The sequence below is a fragment of the Trachinotus anak genome, unplaced genomic scaffold, assembly GCF_046630095.1.
Source record: "Trachinotus anak isolate AG129_WGS33_773 ecotype Australia unplaced genomic scaffold, CSIRO_AGI_Tana_v1 ptg000032l, whole genome shotgun sequence".
Lineage (NCBI taxonomy): Eukaryota > Metazoa > Chordata > Actinopteri > Carangiformes > Carangidae > Trachinotus > Trachinotus anak.
Window position 1 is genome coordinate 23,900,402 of NW_027273883.1, and position 25,650 is coordinate 23,926,051.

A 25,650-nucleotide genomic window follows, 5' to 3' on the forward strand; every position below is an offset into this window, starting at 1 on the left:
AAGATGACTTTGTTTAAGAAAAACACCACCGAGCTACTGCTCCAGACCACATTCAGTAAAAGTTTAACACGGTGGCAGCAGTGGAGTTCACTTCATCCCACTGTAGTTAGTGACGGTTGCTTTGCTCCACGCTCTGAATGGATGGCGCAGCGGTGGGGAGGGAAGTTGCAGCAGCTAATTAGGCAGCACAAATGAGTGAGTGATATCATCCTATCCACCTTGATGATGTTGCGGGTTTGTGGAGCATCAGAGAGGGACCTGGGGAAAGTTTTGCTATTGCCTCACTGACTTTTTCCAATTGCGGGGCATTTCACCGAGGCCATATTAGTCAGGCATACACAGCAGTTTCCCTGTCCCTGCCTCAAACACACACACACACACAAATAGATACTCCAGCTAGGCTCACCAAACCTAGCCCATGCTATGATCTGTGCAAGGTGCTGGGGCGTCTCTCTATATTTCACAAAGGCATCCTATTACACCCCCATGGCTTGTGGGGAACAGTGCACTGTGGTGTAGTCCCCACGCAGCAGAGAATAAAGTGTAAGACATGGCACTGGAACAGAAATCTAACTGCTGTTTCCTCAGGTAATCTTGACTTGGATCTTAATTCCAATAAAGTGTTTTTTTTTTCACAGCATAAGCCAGATCCAAGCAAGAACACTCCACTCTGTATTTCTGCAGTCATACTTTATTGAATATCATTTCAGATAAGAGGTGTAATCCTTTGGGGGCGAAGTGATGTATATTGACCAGCTCAATGATAGCGACACAGTGCGTGTCTCTGATCTGAGAGTGGTAAATAACGATTTGTGTCATCGGCCCAATCAAATGGCGTGGAATATTGAAAAACGCCCTTACTTTGCCTGAATATTCAGAATGTCACTGTCAGACGCAGCAAAGACACAGGTGGATGTTTGGTTTGTGCTGAGTGAGCGGCGTGGCTGGTGAAGGCCAAACATGTGAATGGCTGAATGAATTCACCAGTCAATAAGTTTATAACTTATTCACTCAAATCAGCTAATAGGAGCTTCGATCAGCTATCAGTCTGACATAGAAGTGAGTTTAGTCATGTGGTCTGCAGCTCACAGAAATGTCATGTTTATGTAGGTGTCTAGAGAAATTAGGTTAAGTGCCATTAAAATAAAGTAAATATACTCCATTACAAGTAAATACAAATCAAAAGTATCACCAGTAAAATATAGGCAGGTGTGGTGAGTAGAGTCAATAGTAAAGAAGTGTACTTATGCCAGCCCAAATAAGACAATATGACCATGGCACTGTACAGTGCTGCATAAATGAATCTATAATAACACTTCACATTTATACTGTAATTTATACTGCAAATTCTAACTAACTGGTAACTTCATTTGTCACATTAATATAACTTTTGTAAATGACCAAAATGTACACTACTTCCCTAAGTATATCAAAGTAGTGAACTGAATTAGTAATAGTAATAATAATCGTAGGTAAAGTGTAAGTAAAAGTCAAATTTACTTAAGTACTTGAACACACCACAAGTTGTGTTCCGTCACTGCAGACATTTCTTTGATGTCTGCTACACTTTATTTATTCATTTCAATGGTTAAATATAGTGTTTCCAATGTACAAAGAAAGTAGTTGTATAAATATTTACAGAAAAATATTAAAATGTACAAAATCCACAAACTATTGTCACATTAATTTATTAGTTTTGGCTGCCAAACACCTGCATGAGCAGAAACCTATTGTCTGTCACCTCCTCTCTAAACAGAGTGCTGTGGAGTTCAAGCAGTGAGGCAGGTCAGTCAGGTCACTGCGACTCTGTTACAGGCTCACCTCTCACAGTGAATGGGTTTCTTCCATCAGGAGAGAGCAGCCCTCTCTGCTCCCACATGCTTCATTTCATCAGGGTTTCTTTTATCTTGACTGGCCAGGCCCATGACCCGAGCACTGATAGTCCAATAAGACTGCAAGAGAGCATCACCGGGTCACTGTGGAGACTGAAACAGAACTGAACTGGGTTAACTTTTCTCTGCCCATTAAGTTTGTGCGTTTGTGTTTGCACGTGTGCGCGCGCTCATTGATTCACTGACCTGCACATGTGTCTTGTTGAACTGTTTGTACAAAAGTTCAGTCTGAGGACTTCAAAGACAGTTTTCTGGACTGGCACATGAATGGCGACAGATTTGGCATGCAATACGTATCATGACTTAAATGCTAATTCATCTTTGAAGCGTTTAAAAAGAAATATAGAAAATGCCAAAACTGCTGTAGAGCTAACATATCTAATTCTAAAACACAAGAAAGAAAGGACTGGCCATTATGCTCAGAACTGTTCAATTTCATGAGCCTGCAGAGGGTGCCATGTTTACTTTCCTTTGCATAGAAGAAGAGAAACGCTCTGGGTTTCCTGTAAAGACAAACATGAAAGGAATCACCAAGAGTTCTTTAGGCCTTTTCTCTCGTGTTGTGTGTAATGCAGCTTCTTTACTGCCTAGGTAGTCTCTGCCACCTGACTGCCGTTTGAAGTCAGCAGAAGTCGACAATATTTGCTTTTTAGCAATTCTCACCCACTGTGTCTCTCTGCTGCGTTTGAAAGTGTGACCAGTGTGGAGTCTATCAGTTCACTCCTGGGAAGGAATGGCTCAAATTGGGCGCTTGGTTCGTCTGTGGATTGACAATGAGGTCCTTCCATGTGAGGGGTTGGCACTCATTGTTGTTGTGGGGTGAACGTTCCAGGTGGAGGAGGAGGAAGAGGAGGAGGAGGAGGAGGAGGAGGTGTCGGGCAGTGATGGGGAAGTTGGACGGAGAGGGTGGAGGGTGCAGGAAGCCAGATTGGACTGTTAGGGAGTGGCAGATCAGCCTCAGCCCAGACCTGCTGGGGTGCGATCTCACCAAAGCATCAAGAATGGGCCAATCTCAGTCAACCTCCCAACCCTGAGAGAGTGACAGAGGGTGAAGGAGAGGGAGACAGAGAGGCTGAGAGGAAGAAGAGGAAGAAGAAGCCAGTGCCAGACATATTCAGAAAACCAAATTCACTAAACAGAAATCCAACTTCCCTCATTAATTACCCTTTAATTTCATGTCCTTTTTTAATAGGGCTGGGTAATTGTTCTTTACAAATGCCAATACACTTTTTAGACCTTTTTTGAGGAATATAAAATATTTTTTTAATTTAAAGTCAAACCTTTCAAATGCATCAGTTATTAATTTTTCCTTAACTCAAAGTAGCTAAATTATCATAATTCATTATTTCAATAGGGGAAAATCTGATCAAGGAATAAGGCCACATTACTAAGAGTCTGTCCAAGCGTTCAGTGCCAACTTTCAATACTTGGTGCTATGGGAACGTTTCAGGCGGTGCTCAAAAAGTACAAGATTCAAAGCTCAGCTCATACGTTTCAATCTATCCTTCTAATCCTCCCATCCTGTGCTTCTTCTCTGTAGTACCGTCTTTGCCTTGTGACATACAGTACAAGATTCCTGCCATTAACCCCCTGAATTAAGAGATGCAACTCAGCCCTTCCCCAGAATACTGTACTGTATGTTTCCTACTCGAGTGAGCACATCTTTGTGGATTTGAGGCATGGAATGCTAATTCGAATGGCATTATCCAGTGGGTGTGTATGAAAGCTGCTCCTTTTCTCTTGTGGAGGTGCGTGTGGGTGGGTTAGAGGGGAGGCTGGGAGGCTGCTGAGACCCCGGCGTTATCAGCACCAGATGCAGGTTGACTTCAGACTTTCAATGGAAGGTAAAGAGAGAGAAGGGGGAAATTAATGAGAGCCATAAAGCCAGCAGGATAAATAATTAGCCAACTGGTCCTCTGATCCGTCCCTTCATTTGCAGCTTGAAATAAATTCTGCCTGCAAAGTTTGTTTGTCAAAACTGCAAGCTGATGCTGTTGGTCCTTTTTTTTTTTTTTTTTTTTTTTGCGATTGCATACATGTGTGCATTTTTAAGATTCATTTGTTGGTGTTTTGCTGTGCTGTCTCTCCTTCATTTGTCATGTATATCGGAGTCACAGGTTTTTCCGTCCTGCCACCAATAATTGGCCGGACCAGTGCTTCCTCAGACAATTCAGCGATCATAACAGCCTTCATAAATCATCTGTTTTATTCATTTGTTTTGAATAATCAGAGGGACATAATGTAGCTTGTTTACTCGTGGCTGATGTTCCCCAGCTGAGCTGCAGCCTATGTGTAAAAGGTATTGCTTTGCACAGATACACAACCAGACCTTTCTCAACCTGCATTTACGTGTGTTCGACAAGTGATGCCATTTGACTGAACTGATTGCTCCTTTGCCGTGCCCTCATCAGGATCAAAGCTAATTTTTGCTGCATTAGAGGACACTTTGTGCCAGCGTACTGTGTGTTGATCTGGAGTGTTTACATGCAGTTCACTCCCTGAGGATTTTGTATTATTGTTGTCACACTATATGGAGCACAGCCACTTGTATTGTTCTAATACACCACCGGTAGATTTGAAAAGAGCTGAGCAATCACTGAAAGACTTACATTATCCTCCAGTCTTTGATCGCTATTCATGTGTCTGCGCTAAGTAATCTTCCCCTCTAATCTCATTCACAGATATAAATAAACAAGTAATGCTCTAAATGAGAGAGAGAGCACATGAGTGAACATCCAGAGGATTATGGTAATTTGTGGATAAATGGAGGTGTTTAAAAATGTGACTTTTTATTAAGAAAGTTACTTCTTTTTTTGAAAAAAAAAAAAAGAAAGAAAAATCTTGTTTTTCACTCCATGAACCTGGAGGAATTTATCAGTAAATTGTATTTCACTCAAATATTCTGCTTGAGTAAGTGATGAAGTGATGAACTATTAATGTTTTTTGCTTATTTAGACTCCGAATATTGTATCTAGCTCTTACTGAATTCATTGCTCAAGAAGGTGTTGCTCCATAAAAGTCAAATTCCCCTCAGAATAATTTAGATGATATAGATACTGAAGTATTTTCTCACTTACGCATAAATAACAGCCCAAAATACTAAATAACATCCAAATAAACATGCCCATATTGCTGATTGACTTTTTTTTCCTAATCTCTTCCAACTTGACATTTGGAAAGTCAGAAATCAATTATGTCTCCATCCCAAATGAAAGGCGGAAAAAACTAGTATATGACTTTAAAGTCAGCCTAGCTCGCCTTTGACACGGCACATTACAAAGGGAAAAGAAAATCACACTGCATACCTGATCCGTAAAAAAAAAAAAAAGCCTTTGAAATGGATTGCTGGGTGGGATCCAGTCTGGCACAAGTCATGGCATTGATGGCACAGCCCCTGGGCGCAGGGATACTTGGCCTGGACAAGACGGTTGCTGGGCCCGTATCAGTGGGCACTGGCCCATCCTCTGGGAGCTCCTAAGCCATGCCGTCTGAAGAAGAACTGATGGTGTTGGCAGCACATATGGGCATGCCACGGGTTTTATTTCAGTCAGAAACAGCCCCGATGTTATCGCCTTCAGTCACCAGCACAGCAGCAACATCGAGGCTGACCGAGACGATTGGGCTTAACAGGAAAAAAAAAAAACAACCCTGCAAATTAACTTCAAAACAAAAGCCTTTCTTTTGTTCCATCAGTTTTTACAGTGTATGTACATCGCAGGTGCTCAAAATCTAATTGCACACCACTGTCTCTATCTTCCATATTGTGTTCCGATGACAATTTGCTCCAGCTAATTGGAAAACTTTGCGTCGGCCTTCCCTGCACAAAACGTCAGCCTATCACAAGTGACATTGATATGTTGAGCGTGGGTTCTGCTAGCCTCCACTGTTATTCAAGCCAAACCAGGAAGTTGACAGCCTCAACAGTTTTCAGAAATAGTTAGATGATAACCATCCACGGGGTAATGAAACTTCCACCTTTGATGAGAAGTTGAAAAGAGAGTGTTTCACTGTTGGCTTGGCAGAACATTAGACATGGCTGCAGGCAGGCAGGGGCAGGCGAGGGATCGAGCTGTTTTAATAGGGCTCATCCAGAGGTGACGAGAGCACTGCATGCACTGAACTGGAGGTGTGAGCCAGGGCTGCCAGTACATATCTTTTGTCTTTCATTATCTTTATTTCCTTATTATTTTAAATGGCCGGTGTGTGTGTGCGTGTGTGTACGTGTGTGTGTGTGTGTGTGTGTTTTTTTTTTTTTTTCTTCACTAGAAGCTTTTTTGATATCCATTTAGATTGGAGCTTCATTAAAAAACCTCAGACAATGGAGTGACTTCTAATTAAGAAGCGCCGCATCTGGCCCCTGGCACCCTATCCCGTTGTTCCATCTATTTTGCTGGGGAGAATTCATTTGTTTCTTAATTAAGAAAAACACCAATAGCGTGAAAAATCTGCTTATGGTACCTGAATCCTAATTAGTTAAATAGTGAGGGGAAGGGGAAAACACATTCCAGTAGCCCTAGAAATGAACTCAGAGCTGATAAAAATGAACTAACTAGCCTTGCATAAATCGAAGCTGGGGAGAAAGTGTACCATCATTATGGCTAAGACAATATGCAAACTATCTTCAAAGAAATCAAATTGCCGGAATGTTTTCATTTGCATGTATTAACCATTAACATAATGAGGAGAAGTGACATTGGACCCGGATTGTGTGTCTGTTCGGATTGATAACTCTGCTGCATCTGCAAATAGTCTCCTCTGCAAAATTATGCTAGCAGTCAAATCAGTGTTGAACTGTGGAGGGAGAGGGAGAGTGATGGAGAGAGTGAGAGAAAGAAAGAGACAGAGAAAGAGAGCAAGAGAGAGAGAGAGGAGAGAGAGGAGAGTGGAGGCTTTTGCTTTTTTCCGTTTTATCAGGGAGCTCTGTGCAAACCTGCTGCAGTGTTGAATCGGAGCCATCATCCTCTGACAGCTATCCTTAAACAGGAAGGGCCCGCGAGTCATTGTCTCTAAGGCTCTGCGGAAAGCTGCTGTGTGTGTGTGTGTGTGTGTGGGTTAGGGGCAGAGGGATGTAGGGGGATGTGCCCATGTGGCTGCTGCTAGCTGGAGATGGACCTCAAGTGGGCACACTTCACACTCCGCCCCCTCCCATCCCCCATACATATCGGACACATACACGCACACGCCTGACTCGTACATACATATGTCACCACCACCACCACCGCTTCAAAACACACACACACACACGCACACACACACATCTGAGTGCTTCCAGGATACCAAAGGCTCACTTATCTGTTCTGTAAAGACTCACCATGGCCCACATTGGCGAGTTGGCGGGCAACCAGCCAAATCCACTGTGTGTTCTCCTACTGCAGGCGTCATGCAAAACACTGAACTGTCTTCAATATTCAAAATAATTTTTCCAACATGCTATTTCCCAGGATCAGCCTCTTAGGTCAAATTATTCAATTAAGTGTCTGTTTATTACTGATACCAAAGCTGGGTGGCGGCTCTACTTATCACCTTTTTTGCAGATTGGTGTTCTCGCAGAATACCACCATAAAGATTGCCTTGGCTGTAATTAAAATGGCACAGAGACAAATTTGGTGCAGGGCTAAGACACGGGGAAATGAAGGAGGTAGGGGGAAATTGCAGGGGCTATGTTCTGTCATCCAATGAAAAAGTTGAGGCTGTAAAGCAGCGAAATTATTGTCAGAGCACTACTGTACGCCACAAAGGAGCAGGTACAACCAACAAAAATGCTACCTTGTGGTGGCGTTGTTGTCATCGCGCTGCGTTTGTGTGCTGAAAATGGTCAGGAAACGGGGCTGTTCTTTGTGGCTCTGACTGAAGCTACCAGACAGGAGTCAGGGATGGTGTGTGTGGCAGAGCGGATGCTGTTTAGACGTCCTAAACGCCAGCCGGGCTTGCGTCCATCCACAGGCCTGTGTGTTTGATGAGCTATTGGCAGGCTATGGGGACACGTGTTCCCGTGCTTCGTGGCAAACATACCTTTCACTGTCTTTGACTCCACAAGCCTGTGTGACTTCTCAGGGAAAAAATATGAAAGAAATCAAAGCGCCAATAAGCTGAGGGTGTTAAGCCAGAGAGGAAAAAAAGAGAAAAGAAAGACCTGAGCGACTTTGGATTTTGACAGAATCTTCATGCGCTCCCTGACAAAAATTTGCATTGTTATCACAGATAACTGGTGATGTTTTTACTTGGTTGTACATTTTTGTGAAATATGTAAAATGTAAACCGAGCCTCTAACGATTCCCTTAATGACGCGGATCTTGCTTTTCTCCCCCGAATCGCGTCTTAGCGGGCTTCTCAGTGCAGGATGTCTGATATCTGAATATTAAAAGGAGTTTCAAGCTCATCTGCAAATGTGATTTGCACATATCACACTTCTGCAGTCGTCAAGCTGCTTCATCGCCAAGCTTCTGAGCAAAGAAGGCTGGGGAGGGGAGGGAGGAAAAAAAAAGAAAAAGAAAGATGCACATATGGGTTGCTATTGATATATTCCATTTCTGACCTAATTTAAATCCCTGCCAACAAGCTCATATGCATACTGTACATTTGCTAAATTACCGAGTGTAAACCTTGCCTTCTCAGAGAGACAGGTGTAAACATCAATGTTGTCATAATGCACCACCAGTAAATATGATAATCGCGCCATGCTGCAATAGAGCACAAAATAATTTGGACATCATTTTGATGCCTGAGGGGCCCAGGGGAATGCCCTCCAGAACGAAGGTGGCCGATTGACATGCTATACACGCCAGGATATAATTATGGCTGCCTGTCTTTGTTCCTCCCAAGCTTCCTCTCAGAGCACTAGTAATTTGCTTGTGATATTTTGGTATTCTTTACGATTGAGTTATTCTCTGTGGACTTGAGTATTACATGGGTGTAAATGAAGATGCTAAGAAGCTGCTCAACTGCCAAATCCTAAGTTGTAACTGTGAAACTGCGTAAGCGTATTATCATGACGGCAAAGTTGATGCTGATAGGAAGAAGTTACTTTGTAAACCTGATTTGAAATTTTATTTGGGATTCTGACACATAACGACTCCTGTTCCTTTCGATTTTTGGCTGCCTGGCTCCGAGTGTCATCACCGGCTATCTGTGTGGGACATTGCTGATAATAAGGGGCAATGCCAGAATATCTTTAGGGTATGCAGTGTGTCGAGCTGCGGTTTGTTGTCATGATAATCCCCTCATTTGTAATGTCGGGATCAGCAGGTTACGGCTCTCCACTTGCCTGCCATGTCAAGACTTGGGACTGGCGAGGTGGATTGTCATTTCTGAAGCAATATTTTGACAGCGCCTTCACTTTACTCGTATGCTGCGGCTCAAAGGTCAGAACTGTGCCACTTCCATTTACTGTGTGTGAACACTCAATCCCTGAGGAGTGGAGCTCTCTACACCCCCCCTGCATTAGTCTCTCTCTCTCTCTCTCTCTCTCACACACACACATACATACATACATGGTCGTTCTTTCTGCCTCTCACCATTTAACTCACTTGTTTTAGGAGATAGATGTCAAGGCTAGTCCCACACAGAGCTTTACGGTGGGTCTAAAGCTCCCAAATTGAAGGACAATTATAAACCTTTATAACAGGGTAACTGGAAAAAGGCAGCTCTGCTCAGTTTAGCTCACTGTGATGCCTGATTTCCCCTCCTGCCATCATTCCAATTAGTGTATTGCAAAGACAGCCACCGCTCCCTCACTCACTGCTGCTCTCGCCTGCCTCGTATCACACACACTGCTGGGTGTTTTTTAAAAACATAGTCTGGTATGATTGTTGCAACTGCACAATGTCTCAATGGTGTAGCTGTCATCCATTTTCCTGTGTGCTCAGTGCCACTCCTCAGACACCGAGGCAGGTTATGTCAACCAAATAAGGCACTTGTCAGTAATACAAAAAGACATTGTTGCTGGTCCATTGTTACCTGCTCTGCCAGCTATCATATAGAAAGTGATGGAGTGACGGTGTTTTGGAGCACGGTGCCGCTCCAGAGCCCCCAGGGGTATTATGGGTGTAAATCTCCCTCACACAGTTCTGCTCCAGGCCAGGGAGAGCATCATCATTAGCCGGAGCAGATGGAGGGGCTTCAGCACTGTTTTCCTCTCTCTTCTGTCAGACTGTATACTGCTGGAATCTGGTTTGATACAGTGCGAAGTGGAAGGGAGCAACAGCCCGAGCCCAGACAATGAATGATGAAATCCACATGAAATCAGATGAAAGCTACAGTACACACACGAGACGACAGTCTGATTCATCATTTATTTGTGAAGTAATGGTGGTGGAGCTTGTGTGTGTTCACTTGTTTGCGTTCTTTTGTTTCAGTGGAATGGAGGCATCATGCAAACAGGTTTTTTTAATCATTGACAATGAGATTAGAGCTGAAGTTGATTAGTTAGTCGACGGACAGAAAATTAATGTAACTATTTCAATTGTCATTTAATGGTTTTAAGTCATTTTTCAGCAAAAAATGTTGAACATCCTCCAGTTAGAGCTTCTCAAATGTGAGGATTCACTTGTGTTACATTACAGTACACTGAATATCTTTGGCTTTGACTCAGGCAAAATAAGCCAATGAAGAAGATGGAAAACTCAGAAACGTGGCAGGCATAGTTCAGTACTGGTTCATCGTGAAATTTATCAATGATTCTTTTTCAATAATGAAAATTGTCATTGCTAAAATCCTGTGTTTTTGTTTAGTACCTTTAAATATAACCATTGCACCGCCATTGTATGTATTCATATTAATTAATACCCCCCACGTCTGTGTTTTTTGTTGTCTATAGCAGTAAAAGTCTATGAAGACACACAATCTAATCACATTCTTGTAGAGGAAGCAGTTTTTTATGACTTGAAGTTCCCCCCTCTTCAGTAGTATGAGGAGCTGCACACATTTAAGACAAAATCTATAAAATTGATCAGTACAATTGTCAGTTTTACAGGTTTCTCCACTGGACTGGAGCACATGACCAGTATCTGATATTTCACAAAAAGCCAATATCAACCTGATATAAAAGTTTGGAGCAGCTAATCAGTGCAATCATTTGTCAATGAGAAGTATTTATCTCCAGCAGCCACTAGCTCCCCATTGATGCAGCAGTATTTCACAGTGTGCTAGAGGCCTGCTATCCAGGGAGCATGGAGTGTGTGTGTGTGTGTGTGTGTGTGTGTGTGTGTGTGTGTGTGTGTGTGTGTGTGTGTGTGTGTGCGTTGTCTGAAGCACTGGCAGAATCCTAATCTTCCAGCAAGAAGCTTCACATGGCCAGATCAAGAATTAGGAGGGAGGCTGAGGAGGGGAGGAAGAGAGGGAGGGGGGACGAGGAAAAAAGCCCATCTCAGTCTGTGTTTTAAAGGACAGTGCTTTGAATGTCATTTGACAATTTCCTTTTAATTAGAACTAATTTACAGAAAGATGCCCACCAGCTAATCTTTACAGGATAATTAACTTCTATTTTCTTTACTTTTAATTAAAAAGTGGAAAAGATTTAGCTGATCCATAAAGAATTGTTCTTTTGAAATGTTCATCAGACTTCACACTTCTTTTGGCATTGGTAATATTTAGATCATATCTGCTGCTCACAGTCTCCACTGAGTTATTGCAATGATTTTCTCCCCCTTATCCGAGGTATTAAGAAGTGGAACTATCAATAGTAGAAATAGGAACCAGAGGCAAATTAGAATTGAATTAATGAAGAATTTATTGCAAAAGGAACCCCCCCATCCCTCACAATACTGGAATGAAATTGACATCTTAGATATATCCATTTCATAGAAATTCCTTGATGGGAAAATATTGTTTTATCTACATTATTTGATACAGTAATCGTTTCTCTTTTTCTTGAAGGCTCCCCATTAAATTCTTTGAAACGATGCTCGGCTAAAAGCTATTTGTTGCAGAGGCAGTTTTAGCATTTACAATATTGCCATTTCAACCACCACGCTGAGGCCACTGAACGTGATGAATGTGATGCTTTTCAGGTTAAACAGCAGCATCTTATTAAGCACTTACTTAGACACAGTGAGGCGCCTGCTGCCTCCACAGGATGAAAACTCCCTCGGCCTCATCAGAGCTGGTGGAGAAAAGTCTTTTCTTGCCACTGTTAGCACCTTCCAACAGACTTTTTACTTAGTGGAGATAAAGTGAGCCAATATGAGGTGAGCGTGCTGTAGACGGAGCCTCCACTCGTCTTCAGACAAGCCAATGGCTGAAGATGGATGCCCCCACTTAACCATGATAGCTCCCTGGAGGAGCCTCACTCAATGGCTTCATTAAAAGTGAACATTCTAGTGAAAAGCTCACTTATAAACCAGTAATTAAGACCACACATATTTTACCTGCTTTGTTTCAGCTGTCACATCTGGTGTACAGGCACATGGTTAACTTTTATTTCCTTAGAAGTAACAGAATGACACTAATAAATCATTCAGCCAGAGGAGAAGCAAGTGTGTAACAGGAAGGACCTAAATACAGCGTTTTAATCTGTTCGCTGCCCCTGCAAAGCAAATGTTACCCTGCAAGAGAGGCATTAGCTAAGCCCATATTACTTGGAGGACAAGCTTTGTGACTTTTATGGACCAAACGTTGTACCAGTGTCCACTTGGATGTGTGTTTGTGTGTGTGTGTGTGCGTCTGTAAACTCTAGAGAGACAAGTAGAGGTAGTAGAGTGAAGCAGGACCCAGCTAACTCCACAGAGAAACTGGCTGGCATCTGCTGAAGCCCTCGGGCACGCTCAGAGGTGCCTCCAGCATTTTAATGGCATAGTCAAATGCCAGCATGTTTTCATGCCATTCCAATTCAAATTCATTGGATAAAGAAGTAAGAGCGTGTTATTCCCCTTCAACAGTCCAGACAGAAACACTGGGCGCAACAACACAGAACTTAGCAACTCTGCAAACATGCTGGGATCCAACGTTGTGTCTGATTGGAATAAGATACTCCACAGAATTATGTTAACAACATTTGAAATAGTGAACAAAAATAAATCATAACATTATTCTGCATCTGGGTAACATTTCAGCAGCTCTGCAGACAGTGAGAGTGATACTGTTTCCCAGTCGATGGGTGTGTCTGCTTCTTACTGCATGAAGCATAAACCTACAGTAATGTAAACTTAGTGGGCCATCTGAATGCATGATGTCATCAGATTACATTTAGATACCTTGTCATCTCTGGTGCTGTTCCTGTGTGTGTGTGTGAATATGTTTATTCATCCCCCCATGATGAACCCGCCCTCCCTCTCCCTTTTTTTTTTTTTTTCACCACAATTTCCAGACGAGCATTGGTGCTGAGTTTTCAAGCAGTTTGTTGACTGTTGATTGTAAGTGCCCAAATTTAGGAAGGCAGCCATTTCTAATCACGAGAATTACATTGCTTAGCAACCGGAAAATCAAGTTAAACAATACCATCGCTTATACTTGGTCACAGACTGCAGCTCTGAGAACACATCAGTCTCCACTGAAGCTGTTCCACGCTCCTCCCAGCACCCACACACACACACACACATTTACACACAAGCAGCCATTCACAGACAATATACAAATGGTAATTTACTTTTGACTTGTGTTACCGCATTAGCTCCACATTTAGTTTGATCACAGTGTACAACTTGGAAAAAGGCTCTTTTTTTTGTAACATTTGCGCAGTATGAAAAAAGATGTTTGAAATGAAAAATTCCTTTGAGGGTTCCTGTAGCATATTAAGCTATTAAGGGTTGCATAAATGGTATCTATTTCATTACAGTGATCAAGGATTAAATTAGAGGCTTGAGCCCTGTAACATATACACTAAGTCTCCTCTAAGGCTGAGGGAGCCCTCTGCTTCCCAAAGGTCATTAGAGCTAAGGAGAGAGTATGGCCCCCAGTCTCTCCTCGCCTCTCTCCGCTCTCTCCTCCCTCTCGTTCTCTTCTCTCTCTCTCACTTCCCAACCTTTCCTGCAAGATGAGATGAAATTGTTTCTTTCTATTTTCACACTTTGTTGTCAGAGAGCAAGTGTTCATCCATTTTTTTCCCTCTCCAGCTGTGGGGGTAAACATATGAATGTGTATCTAAGTCAACCTGGCCCACAGCGCAGAGCTACTAGCGACTTGAGACAGAGTCTATATTTCTATATTTCCTCCCCCGCAGAAGTTTGAAGAGTCCCGCAGAGTGTGTGTGTGTTCACCTGGAAGTGAGGAAGGCCTAGTATCAGCGTTGGCACAAAGGGCCAGTTACAGGGAGCAGAGCTGGCAGAGGTTGAGCGGTGTGGCCCTGTTGGATTTTAGGGCTGCATTATGCATTCATGTTTAGTCTCAGGTGCTACGTTTTATCCCCAGGCCAGCTTGGACACATTTTCAATGGACCTTTTGGATGAAAAACTGTATAGGTGGGAGCAAAAATGATTTCCATGCTTATAGAGATCTGCCGCTTTGTTCTGTCAGATTCAATTACCTCACCTCTAATTAGGCAGCTATAGAGGAGGCTGGGTTTGTGATCCACACATCACACTGTGGAGCCTGCTGATAATGTGAGGTATCGCTATCACAGCCCGGCCACAAGCTCCCCACATTGCGGACGGCTGAAAAAGCATGCCATGAAATTAGCAGTCACTCATACAGTTTTGCGTGCTTGTGCACACACACACACGCACATACACACACGTTTGTTTATAGCTCTTTCTTTTTTTTTTCTTTTTTTTTCTTTTTGAGTGAGTTTCCAAGGCAAGGCTGGTACATCTGTGTGTGTTTTTTTTCCATTTTCTGTTTTAGTCCACTGAGGCACACACTTGTGTGTTTTCCTGAAAGATATTCCACCACCTCTGTCCGTGCTCCTCTCTTCCCTGCTCCCCTTCCTCTGTGACTCATTAATCCTCTGTCCATCATATGGTCTCAGAGTATCACCCCATTTTATAGACTCAGTGGGGGCATTACCATATCCCTCTCCGGAGCTCCACTCCGCATGGCCGATCCCTATCAGACAGAGGCCATGCCATGAACAAAAGAGCCACTGTGATCAAGCCTGCATTCAGCTACCAATGTCTCTATTAGCATTGGCTGCTCCTGCCTGCTGCTCCTGCTGCACCACTGTTTGAACAGGGCTGAGATTTCTCTCACTAGTCAGCAGAGGAAGAGTCTGATGAATGTGGATGATACAGTTCAGGGTGGAGCGAGTGGATGACACGGCTGTGGGGGTGTGCAGAGATACCTGGACACTGACCATGACTGGGAGGAAGTTCAGACCGGGTGCAGTTTCCTAAAACATCCTCATAAAAGTGAGCAGATATGAGTCTTTGTGCTGGGGTGGTTTTTGACAAACCAAGACTTTCTAGAAAGTAAAGCTCATGAATTAACACACGACAGTCTGAAAAGAGCAGCCGTCAGGCTTAAGGTTACAGATGATCATTATAAGGCTGCTATTACTGAATATTGTCTTTATTAATCTAATGATTATTTTTCATGACTAACTGATTAATTGTTTAGTCGAGTGCTTCTCTGAGATATGAAGTCGGCTTTTGACCCCTCATCACAGGTTCTCACCTTAATGAAGAGCATGAGCAGTTTAATTAGATTTTCCTCTTCATATCATTTCATTTCAAGGACTTTTAGAGACCTGAATATGTAAAAACATCCAGGATTTCACCAGAAAAAAAGCAAAAATCTATTTTCTAGTAAGACATAACTGTGTTTAATGTATGTTTTTTTTCATTTATTTATTATTTCTATTTTTTATTCTTTATTCTTAAATCCTTCATTATCTTGTGACCCCTGAAAAGTGCCTGTCACATGATCTGAGAGCACCAGGTAACTTGTGTGTTTTGTCTGAACTGAAAACAAAGGCGTTGAGTTTCAACTGATATAAAACAGAAAAGTAGCAAATCATGACATTTGAGAGGCTGCAACTGTTGAACTTCTTGATAAATCAAATCAATCAATCGATCGATCAAAATGAATTTTCTGAATTCAAGACTAAATTATTTTGTCTTTGAGTGGCTGACGTGTTTAGGAAGAGGAATTCAGAAAAATAGAGGAGGATTATTTTCAAAAAGAAAAAATTTCAGATTTTAAAAAGAAAAATCACCAGCTGATGGCGTCTTCTTTTTTTTTTTCCCCTCTGTAAACACTATAAAAGTTTGAGACGCCCACTTGGAGCAGAGCAGTCTTCTCAGATTACCAGAACAAAACAGATGCAGAAAACATGAAAAAAAACACCACATAGATTCCCAAAAGATTTCCAAGGAGCTTTCCAAAACAGTGTTTATGCTGTGTTGTCACTTCCAGAATCGCCTCCCGTCTGAAACTCCTCAGTTTTACAGATCTTTGTGTCTGTTGTAATGAGGGCACCCGTCTACAGTGGACTGCTGTGTGGTGAAGTGCAGCACAGACGCTCTCTCCGCGGTGTCATTGGCCATCTAAACTCCAGAGGAGGCTTGATAAGAGGCTGAAGAAGCAGACATTCCTCTGGCCCAATTCATCAGCAGACCCTATAGAAATGCACCAACAAGCGCGGGTCACACAGTGAATGTGACAGGATTTTAAACAGTACACAACTAAATATAGCAGGAACGCCACTATCAGAAAATGAGTTAGGAGTGTGGTGCTGGTCGTTTAGAAAGTCATTATTCTTATCATTGCTGTCTCTGAAATAATTTCAGGTCTCTCCATGCAATGAATACTGTATAATAAACTAAACATGTGAGAATGTGAACAAACTTTGGTAATCTACGCAGTCCCCAAGAAGTAGCCATCAGACCCCCTTTAATGTCTCAGACGGGGTGGAGTGTTTCATTTTTCCATATTCACCAAGGCCTCCAGTATCTCTATCAGTTTGAAAACGCTCCATTTAGTTACTATCTGTTAGAGCGGGGAAGTGAGATGCCCTTATTCTGAGTCTATTAAACCTCAGTTCTATCTCATCTTATCTACCTAATCTTTGTGTCTTATTGACCATGAAGTTTATCTTTAATCTCCCTTTACCCTTATTATCGCGCAACACTGTAGGTCTATTTTCTATGGTGCAACAGTGCCGCTGTATTTGCCGGCAACAGAGGAAGAATCGTTTAGTTGTACACACAGTTCTTATTCAGCTGTGTAATGGAATGTGTACAGAGTGTGTGTGTATAGAAATGTATTTCCCCGCTTTCTTTCACACTGTCTTCAATTGCCTTGGCAGGAGCTTTTAACGCCAGTCATACAATCTCCCCTTGATACTGCGATATTTATCTCTCGGTATCATCTTAAGCGATGGTAGACTCATCGAGTCACTTCACGCCTCACTTCACTCCTCAGCGAATCAGCAGAAGGCATCAGATAAGATCATAAAACTGTATCCTAATTTAAAAGCAGCTCTCTGCCGCCACAGTGTCTATTAGAGATCTGTGTGCTAATTCTTTTCATGTCCGTGGCTCCTGCAGATGTAGGCTTCTACAAAGGAGTCATTTATAAGACTAATGAAAAGAGCAAGTGGTTTGTGGACATCAGGGGGGTCTTTTATGAAGCTCGGTGCGGGAAGAAAGAGAAACAGGAGAGGCACACCAGCCCCACTTTCTGAACTGAAATTATTGCTTTATTAAAGCTGAGGGGCTCACTCCCTCTACAATAGAACAAACACACTGAAAGGTGTCGAGAGGATATCAGTGCACTCTGTTTGAGCTGCAGGATGATGCGCAGGAGGCTGCAACATAGCTCATGTGTGACAGGCAGAGACGGAGACAGCATCCACATCTAGCAGGCAGCGATGCCAGCACTTTTGATATGATTATTCAGTTTAAACACAGCAGTTTTTTTATATGAACTCCATTGTGTTGTGAAAATGACGTGGGTTTTTTAGCTCAGAGTGTATTATTTCAAATATAAAGTCAACTTAAAGTTGAAGTGTTCCATCAGTTCTTTGCTACGGTTATTCATGTGCTGACATTGGAGACATGTTTTGGTGGGAAGGAGAGGTGTGCAAGATGCACATTATCTTAATAACATTCAAACGCCGGGTGAGATGTTTTTCAGAACTAATACAATTCAGATAGCAGTACAGTAATTCCATCAGCGCCCTTGATTGAAGCAAAAATGGTAATATGCAAATACCAAAAGAGATGTACAGCTACAAGCAAAACTCTGAAATCATTTAGATTTAAAGAAATAATATTGCACAGAGGGGGGAAAAATTAATCACACGGAAAAGTGTCTCCTTTAAGATTGCACTGGTGTATTACCCGGAGGCATGGAATGTAAATGGAAAATCAACATTGTACCCTGTGATAAGGCTAACAAATTAATAAAAGTATTTTCTTTCCTCCTCCCATGCTTATGCCTGTATGAAAAGTCTGGAAAGGAACTTATTTTTCCCCTCCCTCCATCTGTGTGAGGTTTTGTTTTGCAGGTAGCGGGATTAACATCAATGCTCACCTTGGCTGCATGTCAGAAAGCACACAGTCTCACAGGGCGTTTTCAGCAGCTATAATAGAAAGACTTTTGTGAAATGCTAGAAAAATAATAAACAAAAAAAATAATATTCTTTTATTGGCACGGATTTGTATTTGTCTATACTGAATGTCTGAACAGGGAGTGTGTAGCCAGTACTGCGCTTTGAATAGCATCTGCATTTGTAGTATTGCAACAAAAGAAACAAGGAAAGGCAGGAGTTTTTTTTTTTTTTTTCATTAAAGCCTGAAGGGTGTGATGAAACTGCTGAACATCTCCCTTGTGTGTGTGTGTGTGTGTCTGTGTATATGTATATGTGTATGTGTGTGTGTTCCCTCAGGTCCTCTGGAGGATGGCCTGGAGGAAGAGGAGGAGGAGTGTGTCTCCGAGGAGAACGAGCTCTTGGCCAAAGACGAGTTCTCCGTGGAGGAGAACTTCACCGCCGAGTTTGAGACTGAGAACATGAGCTGCGAAGACATGGAGTACTTCTGCAACAAAGGTGAGGATCATTTACTTATGAAACTCCAGAAGCCGCTTTTTCCTCGAGCAGTGTACACTGCTCTGTTTAATACCTAATATGAGACAATATGTTAAGCAACCCTTGTGCCAAGCATCAAAAATAAGTTAAACTCCTGCCAATGGCGTCTAATAAAATTCCTCAACATGTTCAAATCAAACCTGGCAGAACTTGTATCCGTATCAGAATTTCTCCTGCATCACTGCCTTGAGTTGAAACTATCCATTTTGATATTTGATCCCAGCAATCCACCCAAGAGCAGTGGTTTGATCTGAGAGAGAGAGATGGCATCGGCAACACTGGCTCTCCCTCTGTGATAGTGCTGTGAAGGTGTGCTACGGTACACCAATGCACTGGAGAGCGTAGCACTTCCCTTTGAGCCAGCGCTAAAGCTCTGTGAACGCTCAGCAGCACCTGCTACTGCTCGGAGGTCCAGCACTATAAAGCATCGCCAAATGCGCCCGAATCCTCTTTGAACTCCAATTCAATTAGATTGCTTCTTTGTATGTTTGTTTCATTTCGGTCACACCTTGCCATCACAGGAGCTAATTTGTGGTCTGCTCCAGGTTACAGTGTGAAGATGACAGACTTGTCCCGCCTCCCTTCCCCCTAACTCCCCCCGCGCTCACCCCCACCCTTTTCCTACCCCCCGGTTGCGTGGCTTTCACTACCCCAGGTGTCCCCACTCTAACAGGCGCACGGATGCCATAAATTTGACTTTTTAATGAAGAACCTATGCTTTGAATGTCTGCCTCTTCTCTCTCCTTTCAAAGGGAAAATTTGTTTAGAATTATTCCTCCACACTTCTAAACTGATGTGCCTCGTGGGATTACATTATTGAAGAAAAATAAATCTTTCATGTTTCAGGTAGGCTATGCCCTGGTAATCGTATCAATAATGTTTTCCTTTTGTTCTCCGGAAAAAGTTGAACGGCACAATTGTTCGGAAATTGCAATTACCAGCGACGCCTCGTTTGCTTTACCCTTTGTCTCCTTCGTAATGTGTCCTTACTCAAACTTCAAAGTACAATGTATGGTCTTGTAATAACCCAGTAGCTATGAAATAGATGGTGCAGTACACATTGGTGGTTACAACAAGGAGGAAAAAAAGTACAACTTCTGAAAATCTTCAAAGCGCCCTGTCAGAGCCGTTTGATATTGCTATTGTTTTGGATAAAACCTTGTGAGGGACTGGGCCTCAAATCTCCTTCCCGTTCCCCGTGTTTATGAATAAAGTCAACACTAAATAGCAATCCCAAATGTCAAATACTACTTTTAGGGGACACTGGTAATCTGTTCTTTTTCATACACAAGCTAAGTCAGATTTTTTTTTTTATTGCTCTGCTATCTAAGCTTACAGTAGCTAAGTCTCCCATTGCCTCCTAAGACCTAAATGATGTACTATCCAAATTTCCCTTTTTCCTCGTGGCAAGTTGTGCGCAATCATCAGGTGTAGTCATTTTCCCCATGATCCCTTCCTCAATTAGATCTATTTAAAACTAATGTCGGAGTGGCTTAAATTTACCCCACTTATGTGAAACTGCTGTGAATTAAACAGGACGCAATCCTGGCGGCATTAAATGGTTTAAGTGTGTTATTCCTCGACTATAGGAGGAAAAAGAGAGCCCCTTGATTAACTAAACCCTCTCAAATGTGATGGCGTGCTGTAATTAGCCCTGTGCGGACTTGAACGTGGGTTTTAAAGCAGCCACTCATCCCATGGCCTTTATCTTCTGCTGCTTCCCGGAGAATACGGTCTCCCGTGTAAGGTTCCTCCACTGAGCAGTGACTCTCTGGTCTTAGCTTAGCCTTGTATCTGTGTAGTCACTCTCTGAAATGGGCTTGTCAGGGGGACCTAAAACCTCCATTAAAAGTTTCAGTCTATAATAGGTATTAAAAAGCTGTAGGAACACAAAGAGGAGTACCAATTTTCATTAACATATGAAGCACTTATTAACTTTGATCAGAGTGCGGTGAAGTAGCAAAGCCGCTTAAAGGCGCAAAGGTCAAGAAGTTGAATGCCACCAAAGACTCAGCCATTTGCCTTACCCTTGCAGAAAAGGGACTCCCCAGATAAGTGCATGGAGCACCTTGATGTCCCATCTTGGTCTCAGGCTCGGGAACCTCTAAACTGGGTGATGGTTGACTCTATGACCTGTTCAGTTAATGGTGTCATGGCTCTCACTGGTTTTTGGGGCCTCACATTGATGTGGTTTGTGAGGGGGCGGTGGCATCACATGCAGGGGCCTGTTGAGTGTGATCGATTCTTCACACCAACGAGAGAAATAATAGTCAGGCCTAAACCCGCAAAAACCAAAAAAAAGTGTTTTACTTGTTTCTTTTACATTTTTTGAGGCCTAAGACGTTACTCAAGTATTGCGCTTGTATTCAACTTTAATTGGATATTTCCATTTTATTCTTCTTTAAACTTCAACTCCACTATATTTCAGAGTGAAATATTGCACTATCCCCTCCAATACATTCAGCTTTGGTTACTAATTAGTTTATAGGGTCAGATTTTAGACCCAACTGACCCAGCTGAAACTACATTGAGGAGGTTCAAAGTAGTCCCACCTTCAACCTCACAAAGCCTGCTGCTTACGTCAGTGTATCAGTTCTATCAATAGAAGAATAAATAAGAAGAATAAAGTAGGACATTGAAAAGGTCCATTATGTGTAAATAATACTTTTACTTTTACTTTTGTTACTTCAAGTACATTTTGATGATTTACTGCTATTACTGAAGTGAAGGGTCTGAGTTCTTCTTCCATCGCTACCCTCCAGATTTATGTTGTAACCCTTTAGTTTGGGAACTACCGATCAATATTATCATAACAGCCACTCCACATGGTGTAGACGTTAACCATTGCAGTTACAGTGAGCGAGGAGAAATGTATGAGAAGTGCGTTCTCAGTGACACATCATGGCTGTGAAAAGAAGCAGCTTGGTGTAACAGCAGAGCCCCAGGAAGGAGGAACACTGGTTTAATACACGTGAAATGGGGGGGGGGCTCCCTATCAAGAGGTTTGTGTGGAAAAAAGCCACCTATCTAAAGAAATAACCTTGACTTTTCCTTGTGATTAAAACAGAATCTCACCTCAAATAACTTCTCCTGCTCGGTCAGTCTCACATTTATGGAGGTGTGCTTGTGAAGCCCACAGATGAACACGCTGACTCCACAGCAAAGATTTATTCTCTATTGACACACCTGACTCCATAATTGTAGAAAAGATACCTTTTTTATATACACTGAGTAGTATTTTTTTTTTTTTTACTGAAATTGTGAAATTTCACCTTGCTGTTTCACCCCCTCTTTTATTGTTGGCTATCTGTGAAGTTCAGCACAGGGTGTTGCCACAAGCTGTTCCCCTTCTGCGTTCCAAGTGTTGTCTGATGACAAATGACTTCCTTAGTTAGCTCTGACAGTAAATTTACATGTCATTTCATGTGTCTCATTTCCTAGGCGTAAAATAGTCTTTTTCTTTCTTTGCATTACATGAACATTTTCAGGTCACACTTGCTTTATTCTGATGCTGCTCAGTGAGTGGATACAGGAAACATCAAGGGCAAATGAACATGCACATTTGCACTCTCCTGTGCTGTTATTCTTTATCAAATTACAGAAATATAATGCAGGCAAAAACATTTTTATCACAGTGGAAGTGACAAGTGAAGGCTCAGGACTCTGTATTTAGGACCCAACATTGCAAATAACAAACCCACCTTGACCCTTTGAATAACCTCTCAGTGGGTAATTTGAACTGCAACAGTCAGAGACTTACAGTAACAAACAGAAAGTGCAGAATTAATTATGCTGCTCTTTGTGTAACACAGAAGTAATCAGAATCTCCAGCAACAGAGGAGGAAGATCTCCTTGGCTCTTTCACCACAGCTGCCAGTGCCCAGAATGGTAAATGTGGAATTTTAATGCACAGTTGATGCTGGAGAATATGGGGAAATGCTAATTTGTGGCGCGATAAGATGAATCGAGTCATCCCTTTAGCCCCATTTGACTCAGTGGAGGAAATTAATCATTAATGTTTGTTAAGTATGACAATCTAACTGGGCCAGATCTACATGCTCAGAGACTGAGGCAGAGCGAGATAAAGACCCAGGCTGCAGACAGGGAGGAAAACTGCCAGATTCTGTAATGATGGGAATTTATTGGCGTTTAAAGAGACAGTGGCAAGGCATTTCACTAATAGCCTCCCTCCATTGGAGTGCTCTGCCTGCCACAAATTGCATGCAATTCAAACCTATTTTTCAGATAGCAGAGAAGTCTTACAGCTATGCTTGACTTTGGTGAAAAAGGTTGCTTCCTGGAATTGACTTTATCTGTTGCAGCATAATCTGCATCAACAACCAAATATGCAATATCAACTGACTAGCACTACCACTCCTGGGGGGGGACAGCAGACATCCCCTCCTAATATTACATTCTGCAAATCATTACAAGCTCCAACACTAGCCAGACCGTGATGGGTTTAGAAAAGTGGCAGTTGGTTAAAGTCATCGAGTCTAGAATTCAGTAACATACAGGGCTGTGCAATCCCATACGAAGACTTAAAACTACTTATACTCCATTTTGCAGAAATTGCGACCTGTCTCTAGACTCAGTGGTCAGGATTAGAGCTCTCAGAGCTCCTTAAAGTCACACACACAAGAGATTGACATTTTCAAGGGCTTCTTTGGCAGAGACAATGCTAAAAGGGAGAGAAAAAGCCAATATGACTTTGTTGCTACCTTGCTGGAGGAATTGTTTGTGTAAATCGCCTATAAGCTTATTGACCTGAATGTGTGGCACGCTGCGTGTGACTGCGATTTGGCTAGAGAGCTGTCTTTTGATAGAGCAGCGATAGGGCTGATTTTAACAGCTCACTGGCTCCTCTTGCATGCCCGCCAACCCTGCACCCAGCAGGCCGCCTCGCCTCCCCAGCCCTCCCCGTCCCTTCTGTTCTCCTCAGCCATCCCTCGCTCAACCTTAAGTATCTCCATTTGATTGCGCAGGGAAAGGATCCTGGGCTAGATGTAAATTATGATCTAGACGATAATGTAGAGGATGATCACTGACAATCTGTCTCCCTTGATAAGACTGCAGAGGGTTTCAATTCAAATGATAAAACAGTCTCTATTTCTTATAGTGGACCTTTGTGAATGAAATGGAGCACCTCAATCCATTTATTTTCATACCACAGAGGTCAAAATTGTCCTATCAAACCATAAAAGTAGTTCTCCGTATTCCAGGTTTTATCAGACTGCACTGTAAGCAAACGAGTGCTGCTCCAGCACTTCTTCCCCTGCTCTGCTTTTTCCTAGTGACATTTGTGCAGGAAACTTCATCAAAGCCCTGTGACATTGTTCCCTTGTGAGGTTGCCTGGGCGATTGTGTTTAAAATGCATTGCAAACTGTGTTAGATAGACGGCAGAAAATCCTTAATCACTGCTTAATTAAGGAATCATCTTGTAGCTTCATTTCCCGGGCTGTAATTAAACACTTCCAATACGTTTCGTTACAGGGCTTAACATGTTCGCCTGAGATCAAGGTAGTGCCTTTAATGTTATCTTGCCAGCTTTTTTTAAACTCCGCTCCATTGGAAGGAACTGTTGATATACGCCTTTGTTATCCTCATCATAATACGAGCCTAGTATGCTAAAGAGGTTCTCCAGGCCCAACAATAAATAGTGGGGGAATTTAGTTGAGTGGGCTCCCTGATAATATACTGGGAGAGAGGAGCAGCAGGGGGAGAAATCGCCAGCCCAAGCAGACACTTGCATAAGCAAAACTGGGTCATAATGACCTCATGTACTGTAAGTAGGACATTTCTGCAGACTTCCCTTCAGTATCACTTTTTCCTTCGTATACATCTCCTCTTTTAGAGTGAGGCAGAAAGCTGACATCCTTTTTGGCAATGTTTGCTGCCGTCTTTGAAGTGAGCCATGTCAAAAAAAAGCTAAACAAGCATGGTGTGTGTGCTTGATCTGGAGATTAACCTAACTGAGGACGGACGGCGCTGGAGTGAAGTAGTGTGCGTCCCGTGGCAGTTGTCACTGGAAATGTGATAACTAACACTCTGAAACGCTTTCTGGGAGATGGGGAGGGGCTCAGACATAGATGTGGTAAACAACCATATGACAACAGCATGTATGTACAGTATGTCTCATCATATTTGGAGTTACAGTAGGTGTGATGTGTTTTTTTTAAAATATGTGCCATCTTAGCCACACCTTAGAAATATATTGTCTTTGTCATCCAAAAATATTATAAATCCACACATCCAGCCGTTTTTCCCTTGTAGAGTATATGAAGTGTAGTAATCCATTGTAGTAATCCAGGCCTGTCCTTGACCGTTCACTACTGGGTTTAAAACATCAAAGGGATGAAAACGATATCGTGACAAAAGTGAAAGAAATGTTCCTCCACAAACCATCAACTACCACTACATCCCCCGAAGCAGGTTTGCCTGAGTTTGGAGAGACACTCTGTGCAACCACTGTGTCAGCCACAGCAGATTTATTTAGAGCACCACACTGGGGGCACCTACGAAACACTGATTTATGTGCCTATAAACTTTGAGTACAAACTGTGCTTACTGTAGTCATGCAAAATAACATTTTTTTTTTTTTTTACAGTAAGTCACTCAACAAGCACTGCTGCATAGTGTTTCTGTTTAACAAGGTCTTTAAGCGCTTACATCCAGGGACAGGGATACCCAAATATCCCTTAGCATGTTCTGCGTGTGCCCCGAGACTCTAAATCAGCCCAACATCCTATAACACACATTCTAGCTCGCTCCACAATAGATCAAACGGTAATAAATAGCCA

General features: G+C 42.5%; 1 protein-coding gene across 2 annotated transcripts in view; it reads left to right on the forward strand.

Annotated features, from left to right (window-relative positions):
• Window positions 1-25,650, forward strand: part of zfpm2a (zinc finger protein, FOG family member 2a) — a 117,392-nt gene that overhangs the window by 13,435 nt on the left and 78,307 nt on the right. For both annotated transcript variants that reach the window (XM_071469597.1, XM_071469598.1), the window contains exon 2: window positions 18,652-18,810. In XM_071469597.1, the coding sequence (XP_071325698.1) occupies window positions 18,652-18,810 (159 nt within the window). The remainder of the gene's footprint in view (window positions 1-18,651; window positions 18,811-25,650) is intronic.